The following is a 25,967-nucleotide window of genomic DNA, read 5'->3' as shown; positions in this document are numbered from 1 at the left end:
CTCTCTCTCCGCCCTCTGTCTCTGTCTCTCTCTCCGCCGTCTGTCTCTGTCTCTGTCTCTCTCTCTCTCTCCGCCCTCTGTCTCCTCTCTCTCTCCGCCCTCTGTCTCTCTCTCTCTCCGCCTCTGTCTCTCTCTCCTCTCCGCCTCTGTCTCTGTCTCTTCTCTCTCCTCGCCCTCTGTCTCTGTCTCTCTCTCCCTCTGCCCTCTGTCTCTCTCTCTCTCCGCCCTCTGTCTCTCTCTCTCTCTCCCCCGCCCTCTGTCTCTCTCTTCCCTCCGCCCTCTGTCTCTCTCTCCCTCCGCCCTCTGTCTCTCTCTCCCTCCGCCCTCTGTCCTCTCTCTCCCTCCGCCCTCTGTCTCTCTCTCCCTCCGCCCTCTGTCTCTCTCTCCCTCCGCCCTCTGTCTCTCTCTCCCTCCGCCTCTGTCTCTCTCTCCCTCCGCCCTCTGTCTCTCTCTCCCTCCGCCCTCTGTCTCTCTCTCCTCCGCCCTCTGTCTCTCTCTCCCTCCGCCCTCTGTCTCTCTCTCCTCCGCCCTCTGTCTCTCTCTCCCTCCGCCCTCTGTCTCTCTCGCCCTCCGCCCTCTTGTCTCTCTCGCCCTCCGCCCTCTGTCTCTCTCGCCCTCCGCCCTCTGTCTCTCTCGCCCTCCGCCCTCTGTCTCTCTCGCCCTCCGCCCTCTGTCTCTCTCGCCCTCCGCCCTCTGTCTCTCTCGCCCTCCGCCCTCTGTCTCTCTCGCCCCTCCCGCCCCTCTGTCTCTCTCGCCCTCCGCCCTCTGTCTCTCTCGCCCTCCGCCCTCTGTCTCTCTCGCCCTCCGCCCTCTGTCTCTCTCGCCCTCCGCCCTCTGTCTCTCTCGCCCTCCGCCCTCTGTCTCTCTCGCCCTCCGCCCTCTGTCTCTCTCCTCGCCCTCCGCCCTCTGTCTCTCTCGCCCTCCGCCCTCTGTCTCTCTCGCCCTCCGCCCTCTGTCTCTCTCGCCCTCCGCCCTCTGTCTCTCTCGCCCCCTCCGCCCTCTGTCTCTCTCGCCTCCGCCCTCTGTCTCTCTCGCCCTCCGCCCTCTGTCTCTCTCGCCCTCCGCCCTCTGTCTCTCTCGCCTCCGCCCTCTGTCTCTCTCGGCCCTCCGCCCTCTGTCTCTGTCTCTCTCTCCTCCGCCCTCTGTCTCTCTCTCCCTCCGCCCTCTGTCTCTCTCTCCCTCGCCCTCTGTCTCTCTCTCTCTCTCCGCCCTCCGCCCTCTGTCTCTGTCTCTCTCTCCCTCCGCCCTCTGTCTCTGTCTCTCCTCTCCCTCCGCCCTCTGTCTCTCTCTCCTCCCTCCGCCCTCTGTCTCTCTCTCCCTCCGCCCTCTGTCTCTCTCTCCCTCCGCCCTCTGTCTCTCTCTCCCTCCGCCCTCTGTCTCTCTCTCCCTCCGCCCTCTGTCTCTCTCTCCCTCCGCCCTCTGTCTCTCTCTCCCTCCGCCCTCTGTCTCTCTCTCCCTCCGCCCTCTGTCTCTCTCTCCCTCCGCCCTCTGTCTCTCTCTCCCTCCGCCCTCTGTCTCTCTCTCCTCCGCCCTCTGTCTCTCTCTCCCTCCGCCCTCTGTCTCTCTCTCTCTCTCCGCCCTCTGTCTCTGTCTCTCTCTCCTCTCTCCGCCCTCTGTCTCTCTCTCTCTCCGCCCTCTGTCTCTCTCTCTCTCCGCCCTCTGTCTCTCTCTCTCTCCGCCCTCTGTCTCTCTCTCTCTCCGCCCTCTGTCTCTCGTCTCTCTCTCCGCCCTCTGTCTCCTCTCTCTCCGCCTCTGTCTCTCTCTCTCATCTCCGCCCTCTGTCTCTCTCTCTCTCCGCCTCTGTCTCTCTCTCTCTCTCTCCTCTCTCTCCGCCCTCTCTCTCTCTCTCTCTCCTCCGCCCTCTGTCTCTCTCTCCCTCCGCCCTCTGTCTCTCTCTCTCTCCGCCCTCCTGTCTCTCTCTCTCTCCGCCCTCTGTCTCTCTCTGTCTCCGCCCTCTGTCTCTCTCTCTCTCTCCGCCCTCTGTCTCTCTCTCTCTCCGCCCTCTGTCTCTCTCTCTCTCTCTCTCTCTCCGCCCTCTGTCTCTCTCTCTCTCTCTCTCTCCGCCCTCTGTGTCTCTCTCTCTCTCTCTCGCCCTCTGTTTCTGTCTCTCTCTCTCTTGCCCTCTGTCTCTGTCTGTCCTCTCTCCGCCCTCTGTCTCTCTCTCTCCCTCCGCCCTCTGTCTCTCTCTCATCTCCGCCCTCTGTCTCTGTCTCTCTCTCTCCCCTCGCCCTCTGTCTCTGTCTCTCTCTCCCTCCGCCCTCTGTCTCTGTCTCTCTCTCCCTCCGCCTCTGTCTCTCTCTCCCTCCGCCTCTGTCTCTCTCTCCTCCGCCCTCTGTCTCTCTCTCCTCCGCCCTCTGTCTCTCTCTCCCTCCGCCCTCTGTCTCTCTCTCCTCCGCCCTCTGTCTCTCTCTCCCTCCGCCCTCTGTCTCTCTCTCCCTCCGCCCTCTGTCTCTCTCTCTCTCTCCGCCCTCTGTCTCTGTCTCTCTCTCTCCCTCCGCCCTCTGTCTCTCTCTCCCTCCGCCCTCTGTCTCTCTCTCTCTCTCCGCCCTCGCCCTCAGTCTCTGTCTCTCTCTCCCTCCCGCCCTCTGTCTCTGTCTCTCTCTCCTCCGCCCTCTGTCTCTCTCTCCTCCGCCCTCTGTCTCTCTCTCCCTCCGCCCTCTGTCTCTCTCTCCCTCCGCCCTCTGTCTCTCTCCCCTCCGCCCTCTGTCTCTCTCTCCCTCCGCCCTCTGTCTCTCTCTCCCTCCGCCCTCTGTCTCTCTCTCCCTCCGCCCTCTGTCTCTCTCTCTCTCTCCGCCCTCTGTCTCTGTCTCTCTCTCTCTCTCCGCCCTCTGTCTCTCTCTCTCTCCGCCCTCTGTCTCTCTCTCTCTCTCCGCCCTCTGTCTCTCTCTCTCTCCGCCCTCTGTCTCTCTCTCTCTCTCCGCCCTCTGTCTCTCTCTCTCTCCGCCTTCTGTCTCTCTCTCTCTCTCTCTCTCTCTCTCCGCCCTCTGTCTCTCTCTCTCTCCCTCCGCCCTCTGTCTCTCTCTCCCTCCGCCCTCTGTCTCTCTCTCCCTCCGCCCTCTGTCTCTCTCTCTCTCCGCCCTCTGTCTCTCTCTCTCTCCGCCCTCTGTCTCTCTCTCTCTCTCCGCCCTCTGTCTCTCTCTCTCTCTCCGCCCTCTGTCTCTCTCTCTCTCTCTCTCTCTCCGCCCTCTGTCTCTCTCTCTCTCTCTCTCTCCGCCCTCTGTGTCTCTCTCTCTCTCTCCGCCCTCTGTTTCTGTCTCTCTCTCTCTCTGCCCTCTGTCTCTGTCTGTCTCTCTCCGCCCTCTGTCTCTCTCTCTCCCTCCGCCCTCTGTCTCTCTCTCCCTCCGCCCTCTGTCTCTCTCTCTCTCCGCCCTCTGTCTCTGTCTCTCTCTCTCCCTCCGCCCTCTGTCTCTGTCTCTCTCTCCCTCCGCCCTCTGTCTCTGTCTCTCTCTCCCTCCGCCCTCTGTCTCTGTCTCTCTCTCCCTCCGCCCTCTGTCTCTCTCTCCCTCCGCCCTCTGTCTCTCTCTCCCTCCGCCCTCTGTCTCTCTCTCCCTCCGCCCTCTGTCTCTCTCTCCCTCCGCCCTCTGTCTCTCTCTCCCTCCGCCCTCTGTCTCTCTCTCTCCCTCCGCCCTCTGTCTCTCTCTCTCTCTCTCTCTCCGCCCTCTGTCTCTCTCTCTCTCCGCCCTCTGTCTCTCTCTCTCTCCGCCCTCTGTCTCTCTCTCTCTCCACCCTCTGTCTCTCTCTCTCTCTCCGCCCTCTGTCTCTCTCTCTCTCCGCCCTCTGTCTCTCTCTCCCTCCGCCCTCTGTCTCTCTCTCTCTCTCTCTCTCTCCGCCCTCTGTCTCTCCCTCTCTCTCCGCCCTCTGTCTCTCTCTCTCTCCCTCCGCCCTCTGTCTCTCTCTCCCTCCGCCCTCTGTCTCTCTCTCCCTCCGCCCTCTGTCTCTCTCTCCCTCCGCCCTCTGTCTCTCTCTCCCTCCGCCCTCTGTCTCTCTCTCCCTCCGCCCTCTGTCTCTCTCTCCCTCCGCCCTCTGTCTCTCTCTCCCTCCGCCCTCTGTCTCTCTCTCCCTCCGCCCTCTGTCTCTCTCTCCCTCCGCCCTCTGTCTCTCTCTCCCTCCGCCCTCTGTCTCTCTCTCCCTCCGCCCTCTGTCTCTCTCTCCCTCCGCCCTCTGTCTCTCTCTCCCTCCGCCCTCTGTCTCTCTCTCCCTCCGCCCTCTGTCTCTCTCTCCCTCCGCCCTCTGTCTCTCTCTCCCTCCGCCCTCTCTCTCTCTCCCTCCGCCCTCTGTCTCTCTCTCTCCCTCCGCCCTCTGTCTCTCTCTTCCTCCGCCCTCTGTCTCTCTCCCTCCGCCCTCTGTCTCTCTCTCTCTCTCTCTCCGCCCTCTGTCTCTGTCTCTCTCTCTCTCTCCGCCCTCTGTCTCTGTCTCTCTCTCTCTCTCCGCCCTCTGTCTCTGTCTCTCTCTCTCTCCGCCCTCTGTCTCTCTCTCTCTCTCTCCGCCCTCTGTCTCTCTCTCTCCGCCCTCTGTCTCTCTCTCTCTCTCTCCGCCCTCTGTCTCTCTCTCTCTCCGCCCTCTGTCTCTCTCTCTCTCTCCGCCCTCTGTCTCTGTCTCTCTCTCTCTCTCTCCGCCCTCTGTCTCTGTCTCTCTCTCTCTCCGCCCTCTGTCTCTCTCTCTCTCTCCGCCCTCTGTCTCTCTCTCTCTCTCCGCCCTCTGTCTCTCTCTCTCTCTCCGCCCTCTGTCTCTCTCTCTCTCCGCCCTCTGTCTCTCTCTCTCTCCGCCCTCTGTCTCTGTCTCTCTCTCCCTCCGCCCTCTGTCTCTCTCTCTCTCCGCCCTCTGTCTCTCTCTCTCTCCGCCCTCTGTCTCTCTCTCTCTCCGCCCTCTGTCTCTCTCTCTCTCCGCCCTCTGTCTCTCTCTCTCTCCGCCCTCTGTCTCTCTCTCTCTCCGCCCTCTGTCTCTCTCTCTCTCTCCCTCCGCCCTCTGTCTCTCTCTCTCTCCGCCCTCTGTCTCTCTCTCTCTCCGCCCTCTGTCTCTCTCTCTCTCCGCCCTCTGTCTCTCTCTCCCTCCGCCCTCTGTCTCTCTCTCTCTCTCCCTCCGCCCTCTGTCTCTCTCTCTCTCTCTCCGCCCTCTGTCTCTCTCTCTCTCTCTCCGCCCTCTGTCTCTCTCTCTCTCCGCCCTCTGTCTCTCTCTCTCTCCGCCCTCTGTCTCTCTCTCTCTCTCTCCGCCCTCTGTCTCTCTCTCTCTCTCTCCGCCCTCTGTCTCTCTCTCTCTCCGCCCTCTGTCTCTCTCTCTCTCTCTCCGCCCTCTGTCTCTCTCTCTCTCCGCCCTCTGTCTCTCTCTCTCTCCGCCCTCTGTCTCTCTCTCCCTCCGCCCTCTGTCTCTCTCTCCCTCCGCCCTCTGTCTCTCTCTCTCTCCGCCCTCTGTCTCTCTCTCTCTCCGCCCTCTGTCTCTCTCTCTCTCTCTCCGCCCTCTGTCTCTCTCTCTCTCCGCCCTCTGTCTCTCTCTCTCTCTCCGCCCTCTGTCTCTCTCTCTCTCTCTCTCCGCCCTCTCTGTCTCTCTCTCTCTCTCCGCCCTCTGTTTCTGTCTCTCTCTCTCTCCGCCCTCTGTCTCTGTCTCTTTCTCTCTCTCACCCTCTGTCTCTGTCTCTGTCTCTCTCTCCGCCGTCTGTCTCTGTCTCTGTCTCTCTCTCTCCCCGCCCTCTGTCTCTGTCTCTCTCCCCGCCCTCTGTCTCTGTCTCTCTCTCCGCCCTCTGTCTCTGTCTCTCTCTCCGCCCTCTGTCTCTGTCTCTCTCTCCGCCCTCTGTCTCTGTCTCTCTCTCTCTCTCTCTCTCTCTCTCTCCGCCCTCTGTCTCTCTCTCTCTCTCCGCCCTCTGTCTCTGTCTCTCTCTCCGCCCTCTGTCTCTCTTTCTCTCTCTCGCCCTCTGTCTCTCTTTCTCTCTCTCGCCCTCTGTCTCTCTTTCTCTCTCTCGCCCTCTGTCTCTGTCTCTCTCTCTCTCCGCCCTCTGTCTCTGTCTCTCTCTCTCTCCGCCCTCTGTCTCTCTCTCTCTCCGCCCTCTGTCTCTGTCTCTCTCTCCGCCCTCTGTCTCTCTTTCTCTCTCTCGCCCTCTGTCTCTCTTTCTCTCTCTCGCCCTCTGTCTCTGTCTCTGTCTCTCTCTCCGCCCTCTGTCTCTGTCTCTCTCTCTCTCTCTCTCTCTCCGCCCTCTGTCTCTGTCTCTCTCTCCGCCCTCTGTCTCTGTCTCTCTCTCCGCCCTCTGTCTCTGTCTCTCTCTCCGCCCTCTGTCTCTGTCTCTCTCTCCGCCCTCTGTCTCTGTCTCTCTCTCTCTCCGCCCTCTGTCTCTCTCTCTCTCTCCGCCCTCTGTCTCTGTCTCTCTCTCCGCCCTCTGTCTCTGTCTCTCTCTCCGCCCTCTGTCTCTGTCTCTCTCTCCGCCCTCTGTCTCTGTCTCTCTCTCTCCGCCCTCTGTCTCTGTCTCTCTCTCCGCCCTCTGTCTCTGTCTCTCTCTCCGCCCTCTGTCTCTCTCTCCGCCCTCTGTCTCTCTCTCCGCCCTCTGTCTCTCTCTCCGCCCTCTGTCTCTCTCTCCGCCCTCTGTCTCTCTCTCCGCCCTCTGTCTCTCTCTCCGCCCTCTGTCTCTCTCTCCGCCCTCTGTCTCTCTCTCCGCCCTCTGTCTCTCTCTCCGCCCTCTGTCTCTCTCTCCGCCCTCTGTCTCTCTCTCCGCCCTCTGTCTCTCTCTCCGCCCTCTGTCTCTCTCTCCGCCCTCTGTCTCTCTCTCCGCCCTCTGTCTCTCTCTCCGCCCTCTGTCTCTCTCTCCGCCCTCTGTCTCTCTCTCCGCCCTCTGTCTCTCTCTCCGCCCTCTGTCTCTCTCTCCGCCCTCTGTCTCTCTCTCCGCCCTCTGTCTCTCTCTCCGCCCTCTGTCTCTCTCTCCGCCCTCTGTCTCTCTCTCCGCCCTCTGTCTCTCTCTCCGCCCTCTGTCTCTCTCTCCGCCCTCTGTCTCTCTCTCCGCCCTCTGTCTCTCTCTCCGCCCTCTGTCTCTCTCTCCGCCCTCTGTCTCTCTCTCCGCCCTCTGTCTCTCTCTCCGCCCTCTGTCTCTCTCTCCGCCCTCTGTCTCTCTCTCCGCCCTCTGTCTCTCTCTCCGCCCTCTGTCTCTCTCTCCGCCCTCTGTCTCTCTCTCCGCCCTCTGTCTCTCTCTCCGCCCTCTGTCTCTCTCTCCGCCCTCTGTCTCTCTCTCCGCCCTCTGTCTCTCTCTCCGCCCTCTGTCTCTCTCTCCGCCCTCTGTCTCTCTCTCCGCCCTCTGTCTCTCTCTCCGCCCTCTGTCTCTCTCTCCGCCCTCTGTCTCTCTCTCCGCCCTCTGTCTCTCTCTCCGCCCTCTGTCTCTCTCTCCGCCCTCTGTCTCTCTCTCCGCCCTCTGTCTCTCTCTCCGCCCTCTGTCTCTCTCTCCGCCCTCTGTCTCTCTCTCCGCCCTCTGTCTCTCTCTCCGCCCTCTGTCTCTCTCTCCGCCCTCTGTCTCTCTCTCCGCCCTCTGTCTCTCTCTCCGCCCTCTGTCTCTCTCTCCGCCCTCTGTCTCTCTCTCCGCCCTCTGTCTCTCTCTCCGCCCTCTGTCTCTCTCTCCGCCCTCTGTCTCTCTCTCCGCCCTCTGTCTCTCTCTCCGCCCTCTGTCTCTCTCTCCGCCCTCTGTCTCTCTCTCCGCCCTCTGTCTCTCTCTCCGCCCTCTGTCTCTCTCTCCGCCCTCTGTCTCTCTCTCCGCCCTCTGTCTCTCTCTCCGCCCTCTGTCTCTCTCTCCGCCCTCTGTCTCTCTCTCCGCCCTCTGTCTCTCTCTCCGCCCTCTGTCTCTCTCTCCGCCCTCTGTCTCTCTCTCCGCCCTCTGTCTCTCTCTCCGCCCTCTGTCTCTCTGTCTCGCCCTCTGTCTCTCTCTCCGCCCTCTGTCTCTCTCTCTCGCCCTCTGTCTCTCTGTCTCTCTCTCTCGCCCTCTGTCTCTCTGTCTCTCTCTCTCGCCCTCTGTCTCTCTGTCTCTCTCTCTCGCCCTCTGTCTCTCTTTCTCTCTCTCTCGCCCTCTGTCTCTCTTTCTCTCTCTCTCTCCGCCCTCTGTCTCTCTCTCCGCCCCCCCTTTCTCTCTCCCTCCGCCGCCCCCCCCCCCTCCCCTTTCTCTCTCCCTCCCTCCCATTCTGAAATCGGTCTAACCAGATCCTAACTACTCACTGCACAAGAGATATTCTTTTCCTGTCTCCTTTAGCTTTTTTTTTTCTTTAATCTGTCTCTTCTGGCTCCTGACCCCTGTCAAAGGGAACGCTTTCTCTTTCGCTATTCTTTAGAACTCTCAGGATATAGATGACCTCAAATCTTAGAAAAATAACTGCAGCTACTCCTATCTATGTTTGTGTTTGAAGAGTCCCCCATTTCTGCCGTTCTTTTATTCTGCACCCTCTCTAAATCCTTCATGCTTCCTAAAGTGTTAAATTTAGCTTTATTTTCCTTTTTTTCTTTAACCAGATGAGGGCATCGCTGGCCAGGCAGCATTTATTACCCATCCCTAATTGCCCAGAGGGCAGAGTAGAATCAACCACATAGTTGTGGGTCTGGCGTCACATGTAGGCCAGACCAGCTAAGGATGCCAGTTTCCTTCCCTAAAGGACATTAGTGAACCAGATGGGTTTTTCCAACAATTGGCAATGGATTCATGGCCATCATTAGATTCTTAATTCCAGATATTTTTATTGAATTCAAATTCCACCATCTGCTGTGGCGGGATTTGAACACGGGTCCCCAGAACATTATCTGGGTCTCTGAATTAACCGTCCAGTGTTAATACCACTGGGCCATCGCATTGGGCGTAGTAATCCAGTAGAGTTAAGCAGGTGTTTTATAAAGATTCTTCATAACATTCATGCTTTTCTACTTTGTACATTGATTAAAAAACCCAAGAATCTGTACCTTTGAACCTTTCTCAAACTGCCCTGACACCACTCTTGCCCTTTGAAACACCGGTGCCTCCGTGCTACACCCTCTTTAGAATTGTACCCTTCAGTTTATATTACATCTTTGCTCTTCCTTCAAGAATATGTAACTTCACGTTGGCTTACCTGTCAGAGTTTTGACCATTAAGGTCAACAGGCTGCTGCCCTTGATATGTACAAGCTGCCACAAAATAGTGATTGAAAATTGCACTCAAGTATACTCCATTAACTATTTTCTGTATATCCAAAGACCAGAAAAAACATTGCAACTTGAGGTCATCATCAGGCATTCCTTGTATTTGTAGGTTGAAAACCTTCAGTTCTCAAACAATGTGAATAACTTCCTGTCTGCTGTAGATCGTGCTTAATTGATCTATGAGAAGAAGACATTCCGCCTGGATAAGGTGGTGGATTGGTTCATATGGCTTCACTGTGGCTTTAACCTAACAAGTTAAAGTTTAGGTGGATTCCTTTGAAGGTTTAATTCCAGTGAAATTGATCACTCCCTTCATACGTGGTTAGTTATTTATACGAAACACTTGCTTTCATTCTGTTGCCCTGAAATGTTTAAAGTGTAAATTTTTGTAGTGATTGTATCAGGAGCAGCGGCCATTTGAACATGACAAAGTTCTAAGAAAGATAAAGAGAAATGGTTTGGTAATTCCTTGGTGCTTGAAAGAGAAATGATGGCCAAGAAGAATTGAGCTTTGAGGAAGTGGCAGTCCCATGTTTTCTAAGTTGAGCTGCTTTGACTGATCTAGAATTATGTAGTGCTCAGCAAAACTGAGTTTTTTGAAACAGCAGGAAGGCATCACTTTGTGTCTGCTCGAAGTACAGTTGCCAAGTTTGCATTTTAAGAATAGCAACAAATTTTTACTTAAGTCAACCTCTTTTCTAAGTTCTAAATTATAACCCATTGATCAAGTTCTTACAGCTAGCATTTACTTATTTAAGATGTTACTTTTATGTAATCATCATTTTATAAATTGAAGTTGAATTTTAGTAAATGACTTGCAGATGGAATACTAACGTTAGTGTTTACACTGTCCATCTGCCGGTTGTCTTAAAAACAATTGTGTTTGGGAGAAAAAAGTGATCACTTCAAATTATGACTCGGTGTGATTTGAAATAGTACCAATCACTAGTGCTGTCTGGAAGATGTACATGAACAATTTTGTAAAAAACAATAGATATGACCAACTGGCAGCAGGGTGTGCTGAGAAAAGTCATATTATTTCCTGACTATTTTGCTACTTTATTTTTTCCAGCCTCCTCCTAAACTCCCCATCGGTGTATTTACACAAGACTTTCAAGAGTTTGTAAATAAATGGTAAGTGACAACGTGCTCTGTGAAAGTACTAGTCTTCTCATAAATAGTCCAACAAGGATATTTGATATCCTGAGGTAGTTGTCCGACTTTTATTTTTACCCCTGCCATATTGCACGCCATCAGCTTCTTTCCCTCCTACTCGCCTCAAGCCTGCAACTTCAGCACATATTAGATTTGATTCTCCTGTTGGGCAACATAGACTAAATAACCCAGACTCTGAAGTAATACACTGGAAACCAATTTAAAATGACATAGAGCTCACTGAAATCCATTTGTGCCTGGTAGAAACGAATGCATTCATGTACCAGACCCTGTTCTTTTTCGGTAAAAAGAATTTACATTTTTTTCTAAATGAAGGAAAGGTTTATGGAAGTTACCAATCCCTGCTACACTCTTATTGGCAACCCCTTGAGCAATCCTGGGCTGATTTTAATTAGCGACAATCGGCAGTTCCTGATACATTTCTGTGCCAACCATGATGCAAGCTCACGCCCTCTTTTCTCATGATGCCCAAGTTGATGTTTCTTGCATTTCAGTCCTGATGAGTACAAGATTAAAAATCTCCGACTGACTGTCTCCTCTTAGCAATGTATAGTTCTATACTACCAAGGAATTATTTGGAAAAGTCCCATCAGATTAAAACATAGCAAATCAAGCTTCATAGTTCAAGGAAGGAGCAAAATAGAAAGATGGAAACCACGGGCCAGTTGACATAATGTCTGTCAGGAAAAATGTTAGAAGACTATTGAGCAGATTCCGGCAGGGTGTTTAGAAAATCTTAAAGCATTCGGGCACATCCAGCCTGGCTATGTGAAAGGGAGATCATGTTTGACTAACTTATTAGATCATGTTGAAATAGCAAGAAATGCAGTAGTGGAAAACTTGTTAATGTGATGTTTGAATTTTCAAAAGGCATTGAATAAGATGCCTCTTTAAAAGTTACAGCACATAATAGGAGCTGATAGAGTAAGTTACATTAGCCTGAATAGAGGGGTTTCATTAACTGGAAACAGAAAGTAAGAATAAATGTGCCCTTTTCAGTTTGGAAAGCTGTAACTAGTGATGTACTTTGGGGATCAATATTGGAGACTGTGTATAATTTACAATATTTATGTCAGTGACTTGGATGAAGGGACTCCAGATCGCAAGTGAGTGGTTAAAAAATTTAGCAGATGCAGTTTATGTGGAAAAATGTGAACTTGTGCATTTTGACAACAAACATCCAAGCCCGATCAGACACCCAATAGGGCAGAAGCGGTGGCATGGCTGAAATATTAAATGAATAATTTGTAGCTATCTTTACTAAAGGGGAGATGCTGCCCAGGCCATGGTGACAGAGGAAGAAACCCTGTCACTAGAAGGAATCAAAATTAATGAGTAAGAAGTCTTGGATGGATAGTTGGCACTTAATAGTTAACAAGGCACTGCAACCAGATGAGATGCATGCAGCAGTTTTGAAGGGCATGAGGGTAGAAATTTTGGAGACACTGACCACAATCTCTTAGTCTTCCCTGAATGCTGGGAAGGTGCCAGAAGAGTGGGGAATTGCAAACATTACAACCTTGTTCAAAAAAGGCTAATCTTGGTAATTACAGACCAGCTATTTTAACTTTGGTAGTGTGGAAATTTTTGGCAAGTTATTTGGAATTAAAGCAGTAGTCACATGAGGAAATGTGGGTTGATTAGGAAGATCCAGCATGGATTTCTAAAGGGAAAATGGTATTTAACTAGTTGGAGTTTTTTTAAAGCAGGTACAGAAAAGATTGAGAGTAATGCTCATGGGCATGTATACATGGATTTCCAGAAGCTATTTGCATAAATGCCCCACTATGGAAGTTTAAGTCATGATGTGAAAAGGACAGTTGCAATGTAAATAGGAAATTGGTTGAGTGATAGGAAATGGAGAGTAGTGTTCAATGAATGGTTTTTGGACTGGAAGAATGTTTGCGGATCGGGGATCAGTATTGGGACTGTTGCTTTTCTTGGCATATACTGATGATCTGGGCCATGGTGTGCAGACGCCAATTTCCAATTCCCTGCAGATAACACAAAGCTTGAAAGATTTGTAAACTTAGCGAAGATCAATGTGGAACTCCAAAAGAACACTGACAAGTTGGAGTTGGCTGATGAGGTTCAATGCAGAGAAGTGTGAGGTGATGCACTTTTTAGTCAGAATAGCATTGAAAGACAGTATAAAATAAGCTGTGCAATTCTAAAGGGGGATGCAGGAGAGAAGGCTCCTGGATGTATATGTTTACAGATCATTGAAGGTGGAACGACAGATGGAGAGACCAGTTAATAATATAGTATTCTTGGTTTTATTAATAGAGGCATGGAATTCAAGAGCAAGGCAGTGTTGTTGAACTTGCACAGGATACTTGTCACCCTCAGCTGGAGTGTGTACAGTGCCACCTGATAAGGAAAGATGTGAATGCATTAGAGAAAGTGCAGAAGTGATTCACTACAATGGTTCCAGTAATGCGAAACATCAGTTATAATGATACATTGAAGGAGTTGTGACTCATCTCCCTGGAAAGAAGAAGGCTGAGAGCAAATCTCATTTGAGGTTTTCAAAATCATTAGTGGGCCGGATAGAGTAGGTAGGGTGAAGCTATTTTTGCTGGTAAAAGATACGAAAAGAGGGTATAGATTTAAAGAGATGTACCAGGTGGGATGTTGTAAGAAAAGACCTCGTCACACAGTGCATAGTTAGGGTATGGAATGTACTGCCTGAAGTGTGGATGAGGCAGATTCAATTGAGGTATGAACAAGGGCGTTAATACTAGTCATCTCCCTGTAATGAGAGCAGCCGCCTAGTGGTCTGCTAAGTCAGTGGTGGCCTTAATGGTGTATGTGGAGATGAAATAGCAGGAAACTAGCATTGGATAACAGCAAATGCAGGCACAATGGGCCAAAGCTGCCTTGTCCAATGTAATCCTGCTGTCAAAAGCAGTCTTCGATTTAAGACTGTGATGAAGAAGTTGTCTTTTTCTTTGTGAATCTTTCATCGGTAGAATTCTGTTTACAGGGAGCAGAGCATTAATGAATATTTTTAAAACCAAATTAGACAGTTGCTTGATTACCAAGGGAGTCAAAGGGCATTGAATGAGGACAGGAAAGTAGAGGCCACAGTATGATCAGTAACGATATTGTCAAATGGCAGGCCAGGTTAAGGGATCAAATGATCTGTTCATCTGAATCTAAATGTTCTCATTTGTGATGAGGGCAAGGCAACAAATGCTGGCCTAGCCAGAAACACACTCCTGTCAAAGAATAACAAATAGTGAAGGCTTGTTATCAATTTTAAAATTCTTCGTTGTGGAATAACATGCAGAGTGCTCGTGAGCACACGTCACTTTCAGGAGGATTTTTGAACATTAAGGCATATTATAATTAATGGAGCTTGAAACTGAGGTTGCTAGTAGAAATCAGAATATTTTGCAAGCTCAAACAAGTATCAGGAAACCAAGAATGAAAAGGATTTGTTTTACTATTAATGCTCTCTAAAGATTTAGTACATTGCTGTCCAACTCTGAAGCTTCAGCTGCATCATTTTATGCAATAGTTTAATTTCAGCAATTCAATTGTACAGCATCTTCAAAAAAATTACACCTGATGAAGACTTCTTTTGGTGTGACTAATCATTTTAAATTTTAACCTATTTAATATTCAATAGACTAATTCATAGGACAAAGCAGTTCCTTCCTTTACGAGCCACATTTGTGCTCAGGACATTCACAAAGTGTCGTCTTGATGTGCTGTCAGGTCGCAAGCATCTCTTCATGCTATTGTATTGATTTAAGCAAGCAATTGATACAATGAACATTTGGTGATCAATACCTAGTCTTCTATAAGATTATTTTTCCCCATTTTAAAATGAGCACCATAGAAGGCAGTCTCCCTTTGATAATGCAGTTTGTACTTGTAGTCATCCTGCAGAACATGATTACAGTTCCTAGAGCATTTTTTAATGTTGTTTCATGCTGCATAGCATCGAATTACAGCTATGTGTCTATAAACAGTCAGTGTTGAGGATATATAGTTTACACTGGCCTCTTGGTTGTATTGCCTTTGTTTATATTTCAATAATTAAATGCAATCCCCTCCTTGGATTTTCAATTCTGCACCTTCTACATTTTGACTTTACCAGTCAATGCCTTTGGAGCCTTCCTCCTAGTAATTAAATCTGAACTTTGTGTTAAGCCAAACCTGACCCAATCCACTTGGGAATGAATAAAGCTATGGCCTGATTATTGTGGTTTGGTTTGCTGGCATGCATGAGTGTTTAATCGGACTTATTCCAGGCTGTCTGCAATAATGTTAGCCATTTAATTAAATTCAGTATGTTCCATGGGCTCAGTGTTTGAAATTTGACGCTCAAAATTATTATAGGGTTTTGATAGGAATAACAGGGAGTAACTTTGGGTCAGTAACGAAGGGGGTACCTTTCAGAAACTGAAGATAAATGTTAAAGAAAAACCTTTTTTGGTGGGGGTGAGTCTTGTTAAGACTCGGACTCCCTGAAAAAGGGGACAACAATGATATTTTTAAGAGAGCAGACTTAGAGAGTCTAGAATATAGTCTTAAAATAGAGAATTTGAAAAGAAAAATGTCACAAGGAAATGGAAAATGAAAACTCAGAGCCAGAACAAAGGCCAAATGTATTTATTTTCTTTGCTATCGAATTCTCGTATGCAGGTAAGTAGATTATTGTTTTTCTATATGTGCTGTGTGCAATCGGAGCAAATTCTGAGGAGCAAAAAGTTATTGGTGATAAAGTTGAAGATGGTACTTTTCCCCAGGGCAGGATTGACTGCCACGAGGGGTCATAGTTTTAAGGTGTTAAGAGGAAGGTATAGAGGAGACGTCAGAGGGAGGTTCTTCACCCAGAGAGTTGTGAGCGCATGGAATACTTTGCCAGTGGTTGCCGTGGAAGCGGAGTCATTAGTGACATTTAAGCAACTGCTGGACATGCACATGGACAGCAGTGAATTGAGGGGAATGTAGGTTAGGTTATTTTATTTTTGGATTAGGATTATTCCACGGCACAACATCGTGGGCTGAACGACCTGTACTGTGCTGTACTTTTCTGTTGTTCTATGGTAGTCCTCATCTGAATCAGGAATCTTTTTGATGTTGTTAGCACTCTGACCTGGAATAAACAGCTTCCATCTGGTTTTCTGCTGTGACCAGGGTGCTTACCCATCCCCCCTCCATTCCCCATAATACAAGTAGAATATATAAGTTCAAGGAAGTTACTTCTAAGCAATTAACTATTTTCTTCCCCTATTCTATGATCTTTGTAGTCCACATTCACTTAAATTTAAAACAGTATTCAAACTCAAGTGTCGTGAATGTAATCAGCTCTTGATGTGTGCAATTGTTAGCTTCTGTATTGCATACAGGTTGGATGCGGTGGTTGTCTTCTGTTTATTCTTGTCGAACGGGCCTGGGCGAATAAAACTGCATACAAGGTCAAGCAACATCTTCCAGCTTCCAAGTGCACTGGTATTTTTGTGAAGTTGACCTTGGATTTCATGTATTTTTAGTACCTTACATTGTGGCCTATAATTAGCATCTGTGTAAGGTACAGAAGATAACTGAAAATTATGCCACTGGCCCCACCTCTGCCCCCCTCTCCTAAAGCTATGGAACCTTTACTTGGGTTCAGTGCTACTACCACCAATGGGCATCTGACCCAAGTGACATTTCTAAGTTTCTTGTGAAGCTTAACCACTCATCCAGGCCAAGAGTAGGGAAATCTGATCAGTCATAGTTCTTCTTTGGTCTCTGTTTGAAGTACCCTCACACAATATGAAAGTATCATCGGGATAGACTTGGCCATGGCAAATAGTTTTCTAGACATAAATAACAACCACTTGGCTATGGTAAAGGAAGGTAATTGTCATCCATAAACTCTATTCCAGCATGAACCAATCTGTTGATTGTGCTTGTAAAAGGATAAATGTTGGCTTATTTTACTACACCATAGGCATTATATAGATGCAAATTGTTGTTAATCATACTGTTTAGTATCAGAAGTGCCTGTGGTTCTGCTGGGTTTTAGGACCTTATTTTCAACTGGAAGTTTGGCGCTAACTTAAGTTACGTTTTGGTATGTTGTCCTGTAGGTAAACTGTTATTTTGAGGTAATACAGACAAGGCTGACGCTTGTTGATAGTGAGCCCAGCAGTCTACAGTTAGTCAAGGTTTTCACAATAAGAAATCTTAAGAAATATTTTTGTTATATGTTAAGTTTGTCAAATGTTTTAGTGTGTTTTGTTGTGAAGTAGAATTTTTAAATATAGAATTTGCTCTTGTTTTAAATGTTAATGTTCTGTGTCTGTGAGAATGGTGCAGGCTCTGCACACGTACAGAGATTTTGTGTTATAGTTGCATACAATATATAAAATAGTTATATCATAAGAAAATGATTGGCTATGAATATATTTGTGTAGCTATGTAACTGAAGAATTCTGATCTTGATTTGGCAAGTTTCAACAATGTAAACTACTGAAATGTTTTACTAATTAAAATTGTTAACTGCAGCTTATTCAAGAATCCAGCTGACCGAGCAGACTTGAAACTACTTATGGTGAGTGAAAACCTTCCATCAGACCTTTGATTATTGATTTACATTTACTTTGTAGCATTTTAATGGTTGGCATTCTTGCCAACGTAATTATTCTGCTTGACAAGGCACTCAGGTTCCCCCCTCTGCAGAATTATTGAGACTTTGTGTGTAAAATTTACAATCCTGAAATAGGCCATTTGGCCTGACCAACCTTTGCAGGTGTTAGTGCTGCATACCCTACTTCATCTAATAATCTCAGTATAGCTTTGCTGTTCTCTTCTCCCTTCGGTTTCCCTTAAATACATCTCGTACTTTGCGTGACAGCAAATTTCATAGTCTAATTGCTGACTGAAAATATTTCTCCTGGGTTCCCTATTGATTTTTCTCTGATTTCCAGAATAGTAGAGAACCAAATTACCAAACCAATGGTCATTTCGTTTTGACAGCCTTAGGTTATTTTGGAGAGTTAATCAGCACATTTTAAAATCCGTTGACGCTGTTCTAATTCTGAGCAGTCAGTAACAGTGCTAAATTCTTCAATTTCAAATGATCTCCGTCAGGAAAAATGCAGGTCTATTGATTAAAGATTAGTCCAGTATATTGCACTTCATTAAATCCTTTTTGATTTGTGATCAAAAGGCTTCTTCAGACTTAACTGGCAGTTCCTTTTTTTTTCCTGTGTTTCAAGTTTAACTTCAGTTTGTGTTTTGAGGATTATTACACCATATAACTGAAATTGTCTTGGGTTTTCATTCACTGTGTAACATAATGAAATCTGTGGCTACTAAAAGAGTGTAATAGGCTATTCACACTTTCATTGAGATTTGTCTTACTTGTTTCTTCTTTGAGTTTGCTATACTTGTGATATCTTAAAAAAAAATCTGCCAACAAGCTTTCAGATTTACTAAAGTCAAATCAACACCAAAGTTACAACTTCTGTCCAGTCTAGCTCATTATAACTGTAAATGAAGTATTATTCTCAGGTGAACATGCCACAATTAGTCCATTGTTTGACACTTCACTAGAATTGTGAAAGCATTTAAAAGCAACATTTTATTTGGGTAAGTGAAGCATATGTCTACAGGAATACTGTGGCTTACACTATTGCTGACTGATGCCCAGAGTTTATTCTAGGACCCTAGACAAAGACAAATAAGTGCATAAAGGTGAAATACTGTGGATGCTGGAAATTTGAAAGGAAAAGCGAAAATTCTGGGGAAACCCTGCAGGGCTGCAGCATCACCTCTGGCGTGACAAACAATGTTAACGTTTGAATCCGACACGATGACTCTCCAGATCTGAGGAATAAATGTATCAGAGTTAAAATCCCTGTAATTTATTTTCCGTTCTTTTGATAAAAGCTGAACTGAGAGCTCTTTGAAATGTTTTCAACCTTCAAAATGTCACTATTTATCGATCCACTTTTACTTAATTATTCGACAAACTGATAACCAGCATTAACCTTGACTGGAATACATGTAACTTAACTGAAGCAATGGTTATGAATCCCCACTAAATTATGAAAGATCAGCCAGAGTAGAAAATTATATACATTTCTTGCTGCAGTGTCATATTCATTTATCTTGGGTAAGTTTGATTCAAAATACTTTACCAAACATTCTAGAAATTCATTTAGTGCCCATGGTCATAACATTCAGTGATGGGGGAGACTTGTTTTTGCCTTCCTAACAGCCATTTGAACCTACATGTTAACATTAAGAGGATTCTGAACTAGGACTTCAAAGTTCCTTTGTGCCCCAGATCTCCAAAGTCTTTCCCTACTTAGAAAATAGTCTATGCGTCTAGTCTTCCTAAAAGTACATAACCTCAACTCTTTCCAAGATTATGGGATGCATATTCAAGTAGTTGTTTCTCGTTCAGGTTTAATTATATCACACCTCAGCTTTGTAAAATTAAAAGCCTAATTTCATTTTGATTACTTTTGTTCCTGTTCTGTCTGTCTTTTGTTCTAAGTCCTCGAAGTCAATTAAACTATGACCACTTTCACCAAAGTCTTTCCCAACTTGACCCTTCCCAAACCACCTTGTGAAATTGCTTAGAACCAAGTCTCACATTGCCCCCTTCTTGGACCTGCTGTATTCTCGCTTTAAAAGAGTAATCCTGAATGAATTTTAAAACTGCTGCTCCCATGCCTTCATACTAATTCTATCCCAGTTAGTATTAGCATAGCTGAAATCCCAGACTCTTACTCTCTCTCGTTCTTGCCCTTCTCTGAGATTTGTCACAAATTCTCCTATCTCCATCTGATTGTTTGGGGATCTGTAGTAACTATATTAGTCGTATGGTTGCCTCTTTATGTGCTTCATTTCAGCCCAAACTACCTCATTTGGTAAGGCTCTGACCTGCTGTACCATCCTTCTCGCCAACAACTTTTTCTTTAATCAATATTGCAGCCACCGTTTCTTATTTCCACAGCACCACCATTATCTCTTCTGAAAACCCTGTGATCGGGATTATTGAGCTTTGATACCTACCCTCCTTTCAACTATGTATCAGTAATGTTCCAGTCAAGAGTTCTCTTTGCTAGATCTAAGATTTAGAAAAGATGTATTCGATTTTGCTGTTCACTGGGTAAAAAGAAATACGCAATATTCTCATGGTGTATATAATATTCATTCTACGTAAGATTAAAGCCCAAATCCAGTGCCTTGATTTTCAAGGGATTTTCATTGTTGTGCAACCAGGCCCGGGCTCATGCTTTGACAGGTGGGGTTTACTGCTCAAAGAATGGGGAGGTTGCAGCAAAAGTAGGGCATTGCACAATTGTCAATGCATAATCAGTCAGGTAACCGTGTGGCTAAACCTAAATCCTTTATATTATTGTCATGAGAAGTGTCAACGTTAATTTTGATGTGTTGAACTCAAATGTGTTTTGTTCTTGTATCAAGGACAAGTAAGGAGATGTGCAAATCAGTGGTTTTTAATTTGTAAATTGTCTAGTATGGAAGCCAAACCTAAATCTATTTGAATATTAGGTCTCTATTCCCCCTGAGAAATAGCATAGGTGAAATCCCAGACTATATTTCAGGTTATTGTCATTCAGCTCATTATGTCTGTGTGTTAGTCTTCAGGGACAAAGATTTTTTAAAAAAACTAATCCTAGTACCTTGCAGTCTCCCCATTTTATTGGCTATGTGGTCCATATGCACGTGGCAGAAAATGAAATTTTTAAATGACAAGGCCTGACTTTTACCAATTTTTTTAAAATGCGTTTACACTTTTTTTTCCTTACAGAAATTGAAAGTATTCATTGTTTTGAAGGGCAATTGTTCCTATTTCAGTACTTCAATGAACATTAATCAATAATCATTGAGATTAAGGTTAATTACATTGGCAGAGAAAATGCATTAAAAATATTAAAACACATTTGTCAGAATGTGAATTTGTTGTTGCTACTCTTGCATAGTAGAATACCTCTTTTTAGTCCAACTTTTATTTAATCTCCAAACAATGACTATTTTGAGGTTAGAGAATAACAAGTGCTCCAATGTAGTATACTGAATTTATAATTCTGATTGTAAAATTGCAGCAGGGATCAACTGCACTAATTGCTGTTCAATACTATGTTTCCAAGATTTTGCAAAAGAGTAAAACTCTCATTAAGTAAAGTATTCCAGTCAAAGTTAATGCATCTCTGTCCTGTGTCTTATTTCTATAACCTTGGTAAGACAGTCAGTGCAATTATTTTTTACTCCCGTCTTTGTTTGAGAGCTAACTACACCATTTGAAGGACTTGTTGAACAGCTTGAGCATTTGACTGCATCCCTACGAAACGTTAACTCTAGTTTCTTGCTCTTTCACAGAGCCACTCATTCATCAAACGATCTGAAGAGGAGGAGGTGGACTTTGCTGGCTGGCTGTGTAAAATTATGGGGCTGAACCAGCCCAGCACTCCAACACGCACCGCTGTGTGAGGAACAGCCAACATCCCTCTTTTCCCCCAACCCCACCCTTTGCACAGCTCCTGTCCTTCTCTGCTGTTGTCTATCAACCACTACTGATGTGACTGTGGCATCAATTGGGACTCTCCCTGCATTCAGAAACTAAGTGAGGAGTTTTGCATCAAGGCAGCATTGGCAGATTTTTTTTTTGAAAAAGCATTGTCTTTCTTTAGCTGGTGAATTATTCTTTTGGGTTGGGCTCTTTCCTCCCTCCTTAGTGTCAACACCAGTGATGTTAAAGGTATGGTGATTTATACTCAGCAACGACTTGCCTTTCGGTCAAGAGGGGCAATTTTTCACTGCCAAAGTGCAATGATTAACTTCACAGATCTATGTCACGTTTCTGTCACAGGTGCTCTGCGGGACAGTTAAACTTTTCTTTCAGCTTTTTGTTTTGTTCAAAATGCTTACCAGAGTAATGCCATATGATTTTATTTTCACAAAGGGATGTAAATTGAAGTGGCACAGTCAAAATTATTCAAAGCTCTAAGTAACGGCTAGGTTGTCATTCCAGGTAAAGTCTGTGTAAGCCAAATTTATTCCAATTGTTCTTACACTTGAGACCCCTGTGGATACCTAATTAATTAAAGTTTTAAGCAGATGAGTATCTTTAAGTTAGCTGATATTTTCAGATTATTGGTTCCTGTAGTCACGCATTCATCCATAATCAAGCCACTGAGTAATTCAATTCCTTGTTTTGTGTTTTTCTCACATCACTTCCACAGACACATTTGAAGGGAGCTGCCATAGTGGGCACCTGTGTGTTTTTGTTTAAATGACTGAAATGTCTTTTGTTGGAGCAAATTTCTCAAATGCATGACTGACCATGGGTGGATATTTTGTTCAGTAAAAAGGTGCATGCTATATTTAAAGAAGATATTACCTTAACTGTGTTTCTCTTTTACATGTTTAATAAGGGTGCCTTGTGGTTTTTATCCAAATGGAATCATTGGTATTATTCTGGCAGTTTAAAGTATTGAACTAAGTAAGTGGCAGTTCACCAGAATGACTCTTCTGCTATATTAATCAGTGACCAGCTTTGGGCATTCATTCTCCATTAAAACATCTGAAGATTTATAGGTGTTTCCAGGTAGGCAACAGAGTGAATACAATTACAATTTCTTGGCATTACAAGAGTAATTCAATAATGCACTTGAAAGGGTAGGAGTACCAGTCCCTTGGGATTATTGGTGTGGGGTTAGTAATTGGCTAGAGTGAGTAGGAGTGCCAATCCCTTTTCTGCAACTAGTTTAATTTTTCAAAATGGACTTCAAAAAGACTTCCTTTTACTTTGTAGTAACTTGGAAGTGTCAGGGTCACCCTGCATATTTCATTGTTGTACTATTCAGCACTTTCGTTTACTACTTTCAACGATTCCACTAATCCTATAAAAAATTGGAATTAGTTTTAAGTGGCTGATGAATTCACTTTCTTCTGACAGTTCTGAGTTGGCTGAGAGATTATTGGTGAGTTTTGAATCAGAATTTTGATCCTTCTCCACAACAATTCACCCACTTTGCACATTGTGATTGCAGTATCTGCAGCAAAGAGCAGTGAAAGATTTGATAGTGCTAAACTGGTTAGACAGGTTTAAAACAAATTTGCAAAGGATTTGCAATCATGGAAATACAGTCAATTAAATTTGATTTTGTCCTCCTCTTTAATGTGGCACTTGGTTCTCCTGACCATTTAGTCATGTTGAGTTTGAAAGCAGTTTGTGGGGAATTCAGTTTCTGAAATCAGCTAAAGGAAGGCACTGTTTTCTTTTTCGATCCAACCTGTTTTTCCTGAGTTGTAAAATGTTTAGGCTTCCTAGTTTTTGTACAAAAAGCAAAAAAAAAGTTTTACTTGTGTTTCTGTTCTTAATTCTGATGTTTAGTTCACTTTTTAAAATGCTTTTAATTTGCTGCTTCACTGCAAGATATGGTTTGTAAGCCAGGGAAGAGTTTGCTTCTGAAGAATAGGGGTTTGATCTTTGCGAGCACTGGCTTTCCAAATAGTCTGTTACCATTGCGGGTAAATTGTGTAAAACATACTGTGACGTTCCCCTGACTTGCAGCATTTACTTCAGCCCCTAGTCAAGAAACCTGTCTGCTGGTTTTCAGGCTTACTACGGTAAATCCTTCTTATAGTTTTATGTACTGTATTAATCTGAAATCTCCTAAATGAGACAAAATCTAGTTTGTTTGTGAAGTATATGATTCACAATTTAGTGCTGCTTAGAGTTGTGCACTTGTGGTGCTCAGTTTGGTTCAAGAATATTCTTGTTGGTCGCTGTAGACCCAATAGCTTGTTAATTAACAATTTTGCAGATGCAATATAATTGGCCAAGTAGTGACCATTTTAACTCCTAAGCACTCCAAGGGGCCAGTCAACCAAAGTAATGCATACAATTATCACCACTTACAGGAAGAAAAGTCAACTCTTAACACTGGGCAAGAATTGTATAGATGGAAAATTCCAAGCAATGGGAGTAATGCTGATACCCAAACCCTTTAGTTTTATGGGCCATTATGCCTATTGGAGTATACCTTCTCTAGTTTCATTCTTTTAACTAGAACACATTACTTTTCATGATTCTGAATCATATTAATATTCTGTTTTCAACTTGGGCTGAATGAAGTCAGTTGTGAAACAAAAAATGCCAAGTTCTTAGAATCTTTCACACACTTCAAAGAAAAACTACTCTCAAAATTACTTGTAGGTTGTGTCTCGCTTAACAATTTTGTGACTGAACTGTACAGCGGGCCAAGTGCTTTTGAGGCAAACTGAACCCTAAATGTACTTCTCGGGGATTATGAATCTGTTTCAAAGTGCCTGGGGGAAAATAATGAACTTAATTTAAAAAAATAAGTTCGATCTACTGAGGCGTCGAAGGTAAAAGAAACGCACTGTGATTAGAATAACGGAGTTGAGTTTTGTGCTGGGATATCACTTCTTTGTGTTGTGCTCCGTATAGTTGTCTATGGATTGCCCATGCCTATGCCATTAAATAAAAGATACATGTAAGCTGTTACTGTTAAGGCACTGGTGCATATTGGTGTATGTCACTGTATCGGGTTTATAATGTTGTGTTCATGCACTTGTTCCCTTTTGTGAAGCCTGTGGGCATCTTGTGCTACTGGTTGTGGTTAGCTCTTTTTAAAAACAGTGTCACTTTGTGATGTGCAAAATAGATTTGGCTTCTTACAAAAAATAATCACCAGTAGCACGAGTTCTATTCTGATTGTTTTTAGCTTTTTTTTCTTAAGATTTTGCCAAGCAAATGATGTGGACTGAATGTATAATTTAATCATTTGTTGCAAAAAGTTATTAAAACTGAAGTGACAATTGTTGTGTGTGAATTAGCAACTGTACCATTTTGTCTAGTGTGTGAACTGAGGAAAGAGACTTTCTCTTTATTTTGAAGATTAATGCAGATCTTGTGTGATGGTGGACTGCTTTCAATAGGAATGACCTTGGTCTGGTGGAGCTGACACGCTTGCACTTGTAAGCGTTCTGTTGGTGCGTATTTTTAACTCAAACAAAAACATTTGTCAATAAATGGCACTTTACAGTAAATTGGGGAGCTTTTTTATATTGTATAAATACAGTAGTCCATATGATTAACCAATCTAATTAAATTTGCACTCATTATTTCCTTGCCACACCTTTAATGACAGTGTCTTACCTGCTAGTAATGTCACAGGATCCAGCAATCCAAAGGTTCATTCTTAGAACGGTGAGGTCAGTTCATCAATTAAATCTAGAACACAAAGTTAATCTCAGTAATTGTGAACTATGAAACTAGCATCATTTGTCATAAAACACCATCTAATTCACTAATGCCCATTAGGGAAGGAAATGTCCATCTTTATGTAGTGTGAACTATACGTGACTCCAGACTCATGACAACATAGTTAAATCTTAACTGCTTGCTGAAATGGGTGAGCAAACCACTCAGTTAAAGGCAGATATGAATGGGAACAAATACCCACTTAACTCAGAGTAAATTTTAAAGTGTGGGAATGCTGTATGTATCAAAATTCATATTTCTCCCAGCTTTTTATTCATTCTCAGGGCAGTTTAAGTAGACCGTCCCAGAACATCTATAAAGTGGGTATATGACTTAACCTGTAATTTGTTTAATGCTTATCCAGTTTTCAGGTTACACTATAAAATGGTATTTGTAATGTTGAGCATGTGCTATCCCTTTAGTAGGTAGAAACCACATGCTGGTAGACTGTATCTTTTGGGTAAATGTTATCATGTCTTATTCATTGTAATCTGTAAATGTTTATAGAAATTTAATATTTTAAATATTCATAAATGCAATCTTAGATAGGAGGAGGGTGAGCAGTATTGATTAAGAAAACATTGTAGTGCTATCAAGAGAGAATGTACCAGAGGGGTAAGGAAAGAATCTATTTGTGTTAGAACTAAAACAAAAAAGGTCTAATTATGTGACATAAGGTGTAGAACCGGATGAACACAGCACGCCACCCAGCATCAGAGGAGCAGGAAAGCTGACGTTTCGGGCCTAGCCCCTTCTTCCCGCATCGTTAGCCTTCCTGCTCCTCTGATGCTGCTTGGCCTGCTGTGTTCATCCAGCTCTACACCTTGTTACCTCAGATTCTCCAGCATCTGCAGTTCCTACTATCTCTGAAACATGTTTAATTGTGTTGTGAGATTTTAAAATATAGACCACCAAATAGTGGGAAAATGTAGGGGGGCACATTTTTGAGAAAATGCAAGAGGTGCAAAACTTACAGAGTATTTATAATGGAAAATTTTAAGTATCCTGATATGACAGGGATAGTGATTGTTTAAAGCTCAGTGGGGGAACAGGCCTTACCGTCTGTGTCAATAAATTTCTAAGCCAATTAGAAAGGAGGCTGGATCTTCGTGAGAATCAATGGACACAAGTGGAACCAATATCAGCAGAACATGTTGGGAACAGTGATCATTGTATCACAAGATTTAGGTTAGGCATGGCATAATAGGAATAACTAATTGGGGTAGAACTGATTTGGCTCAAATAAATTGGAGTCGTTGGTTAGCGAAATGAACTAAACAATGGGCTGCCTTTAAAGAGGAGCTAGTTCTGGTCTAGTCAAGGCCAGTTAAGAGAAACACAACCAGAGGTCCCTGGATGAAGAAGATGTAAAGAATCAAAGGAAGCAGAAAATGGG

The 25,967-nt window shown here is 45.5% G+C and overlaps 1 protein-coding gene across 1 annotated transcript in view; it reads left to right on the top strand.

Annotated features, from left to right (window-relative positions):
• The window catches only part of map2k2a (mitogen-activated protein kinase kinase 2a), a 91,951-nt gene extending 67,823 nt beyond the window's left edge, over positions 1-24,128 (top strand). Inside the window, exons 9-11 of the mRNA XM_048559713.2 lie at positions 10,199-10,260; positions 16,810-16,855; positions 20,659-24,128. Coding sequence (XP_048415670.1) covers positions 10,199-10,260; positions 16,810-16,855; positions 20,659-20,769 — 219 coding nt within the window. The 3' untranslated portion in view covers positions 20,770-24,128. The remainder of the gene's footprint in view (positions 1-10,198; positions 10,261-16,809; positions 16,856-20,658) is intronic.
• The last annotated feature ends 1,839 nt before the right edge of the window (positions 24,129-25,967 follow it).

The sequence above is a fragment of the Stegostoma tigrinum genome, chromosome 30 (genome assembly GCF_030684315.1).
Source record: "Stegostoma tigrinum isolate sSteTig4 chromosome 30, sSteTig4.hap1, whole genome shotgun sequence".
In the NCBI taxonomy this organism is placed as follows: domain Eukaryota; kingdom Metazoa; phylum Chordata; class Chondrichthyes; order Orectolobiformes; family Stegostomatidae; genus Stegostoma; species Stegostoma tigrinum.
This window is presented reverse-complemented; position numbering and strand designations above follow the sequence as displayed.